At 78.0% G+C, this 2,640-nt stretch overlaps 1 protein-coding gene across 1 annotated transcript; it reads right to left on the bottom strand.

The window, feature by feature from the left end:
- Positions 1 to 41: 41 nt before the first annotated feature.
- MNEG_16082 (hypothetical protein) lies at positions 42 to 2,402 on the bottom strand (the record flags this gene model as incomplete). The annotated part of the gene is made up of 2 exons (XM_014035447.1): positions 42 to 575; positions 828 to 2,402. Coding segments are annotated over 2 exons (2,109 nt in total), but the record flags the coding sequence as incomplete, so codon positions are not given.
- Between the last annotated feature and the right edge of the window lie 238 nt (positions 2,403 to 2,640).

Raw genomic sequence — 2,640 nt, forward strand, 5'->3', positions numbered from 1 at the left:
CTCGCGGGCAGCAGCGCCTGCGGCGCGCCGCCGCGGCCGACGGCGGCGGTGTCCAGCAGCGCAGCGGAGCGCGCCGTCGGCGCCGGGAACGACAGCAGGCCCGCCGTTAGCGCGGCCGCGGCGCCGGCGCCGGCGCCCCCGCCGCCGCCGCCGCGGGCCGCTGCGCGCATGAGCCCGAGGCCGTGGCAGGCCTCCGCCACCGCGAGCTGCACCGGCTGGCAGATATCCTCATATCCAGGGTACTGCTCCGGCATCCGCGCCGCCCAGCCCTCCGCGCTGCCGGCCCACATGTCCGCCTCCTGGAGGGCCCCTTGCGGCGCCGCTGCAGCCGCCGCCGCCTCGGGGCGCGCGAGCGCGGCGACGATCGCCAGCAGCCGCTGCGGACGCCCCAGGCCGCGGCAGAAGGCGGCGACTTCTTGCTGAAGCGCCAGGTACCGCGGCGGGTCCGGCCGCGGCACGCAGCGCGGTGCGAGGCGCGCGGCGGCGCCGAGCGCGGCCGCGCGGCGGGAGAGCGCGTCGGACAGCGCGGGCGCAGCGTCGGGGCCGCCGGGCAGCAGCTGCAGCATGTGCTGCACCTGAGAGCGCAGCGCGCGAGGGATCCAGGGTTTAGTTTTGGTCAATCTGACATTGCCAGCGTACAAAGCATGGGTGCGCAGGCGACGCCGTCAAAAGCCAGGCAGCACCCCCCTCCTCTTTGCGCAGGCACCCCTAACACAGCACGGATCCTGGCTGTACACGGGCCTCCGCGGCCGCCGCCCATCCAACAAACATGCCCCGAAGCCGGCTCCGCAGCTCGCCTGCGCCTCAGGCTCCAGCCACTCCCCCACATAAGCCAGCAGTGCGTCCCGCTTGAGGCCGTACTTGCCGGCCGGGTCCACCCCCGCGGGCGGCGCGACGAGCTGCAGCCGCGCGGCGCCCAGCAGCGCCCACGCGCGGCCCAGCGCAGAAAGGCGCCGCTCCCACGCGCCGCCGCCGCCGCCGCCGCCGCCCTGGAGGAGGGCCGATTCGATGCAGGGCAGCAGCAGCTGCGGGGCGGCTTCCCGCAGGGTGTCGTGGCAGCTGCCCTCCAGCAGCGCCGCCAGCTCAGACAGCAGCGCCGCCGCGGCGGCGCTGCCGTCGGCCCCGGCGCCCTCCGGCCATGCCGCAAGCGCGAGGGCGGCCGCGCGCAGGCGCCGCGACGCGTCCGCAGAGGGCATGCTGGTCGTGTGTGCCAGCAGCACCTGCGCCAGCAGCGCGCGCAGGCAGCGCCAAGACGCGCGCGACTCAGGGTCTGCGACGGCCGCCGCCGCCGTCGAGGCCGCGGCGGCGCCCGGCGAAACGAGCGCCTGTGGCCGCCGCGCAAGGTGCCTCGCCGCGAGGCGCAGCTGCTGCAGGCGCGCCGCCTTGGTGCGCACGTCGGCCGTGCCGCCGTCCAGGAGCGCCAAAATTGCGGCCGTCTCGCCGGCGGAGTGGAGCGCAACCGGGCCGGCGATCGCGGGCGCCGCGGCGTGCTGCGCCGCCGCCGCGCCGCCGCTGCGGTCGCTGCCTGTGGTCATGCCTACTGCCATCAGCGCGCATGCGCCGCCCTGCCAGCGGAACCAGAGCTCGTGGAGCAGCGCCGGCAGCAGCTGCCGCGCAGCCGCCTCCCGCCGCAGCGGCGCGCCGCCGGCGACCGCCTGCAGAAGCCAGGCCAGCTGCTGCAGCGCCGCCTGGTCGAGCGCGCCGCCGGCACACGCGCGCTCCGCGCGGCGCAGCAGCGCGCGCGCGTGTGGCAGCAGCGATGCGGCCGCGCGACGTTGCGCGGGCGGGACCCGCAGCGGCGCCGTGGCGGAGGCGGCGCCGGCGCCGCGCGTGGACTCCCCTCCCTCTTCGATATCCGCATGGGCTGCTGCGAGCAGCTGCAGCCCCCATGCGGTCGCGTCAGCCAGGAGCGCCGCACCATCAGCCGCCGCAGCCAGGCCCTCCAACATGAGCAGCGGCAGCTGCATGGCCCGCGCCTCTGCGCCCGCCAGCGCGACCGGCGCCAGCAGTAGCAACCCCCGCTCCTCCGCGCTGCCGGCGGCGGCATGCGCGTCGGCCGCGGCCGCGGCCGGCGCGGCGCCCGCCGCCGCGCGCTGCCGTCGCAGCGCGCCCGTCAGCAGCGCAACGGCCCTCTCGGCCGCGCGCTCGGCCAGCAAATCGGGCACCCGCAGTGCCCCCTCTGCGGCCTCTGCATCTTCCTGCTCCCCGCCGCCCCCCGCACCCTGCGCCTGCATGAGCGCCGGCGCGAAGCCCAGCATCGCCGCGCCCTCAGCGCACGCGCGCCTCAAGCTGGGGTCGCAGGACAGGCCCGCCGCGAGCGCTGCGGCCAGCGCGTCGCGCTCCGCCGCGGAGAGGCCCGACACAAGCGCCTCAGCGTCTGCTGCAGCGCCGTCGACGTCCATCGAATCGGCGGGCGCGCCGGCGGCCCCGTCGGCGGCGCCCGGGTTGCTGCATATGCGGCGAGCCGCCTCGAGCAGCAGGGCGTCAAAGCTGAGGCCAGCCTCTTCGAGTCCCTCTGGCCGCCCCGTCGCGTCAACAGCAAACGCCGCCCACCCGCCGCCCGCCCGCCGCCGCACCGCGCGCAGCGCGGCGGCGAGCGCGGCGGCGCGGCGCTGGGCGGCTAGCAGCGCGGCCGTGCGC

This window comes from Monoraphidium neglectum (genome assembly GCF_000611645.1).
Source record: "Monoraphidium neglectum strain SAG 48.87 unplaced genomic scaffold scaffold05961, whole genome shotgun sequence".
NCBI lineage: Eukaryota > Viridiplantae > Chlorophyta > Chlorophyceae > Sphaeropleales > Selenastraceae > Monoraphidium > Monoraphidium neglectum.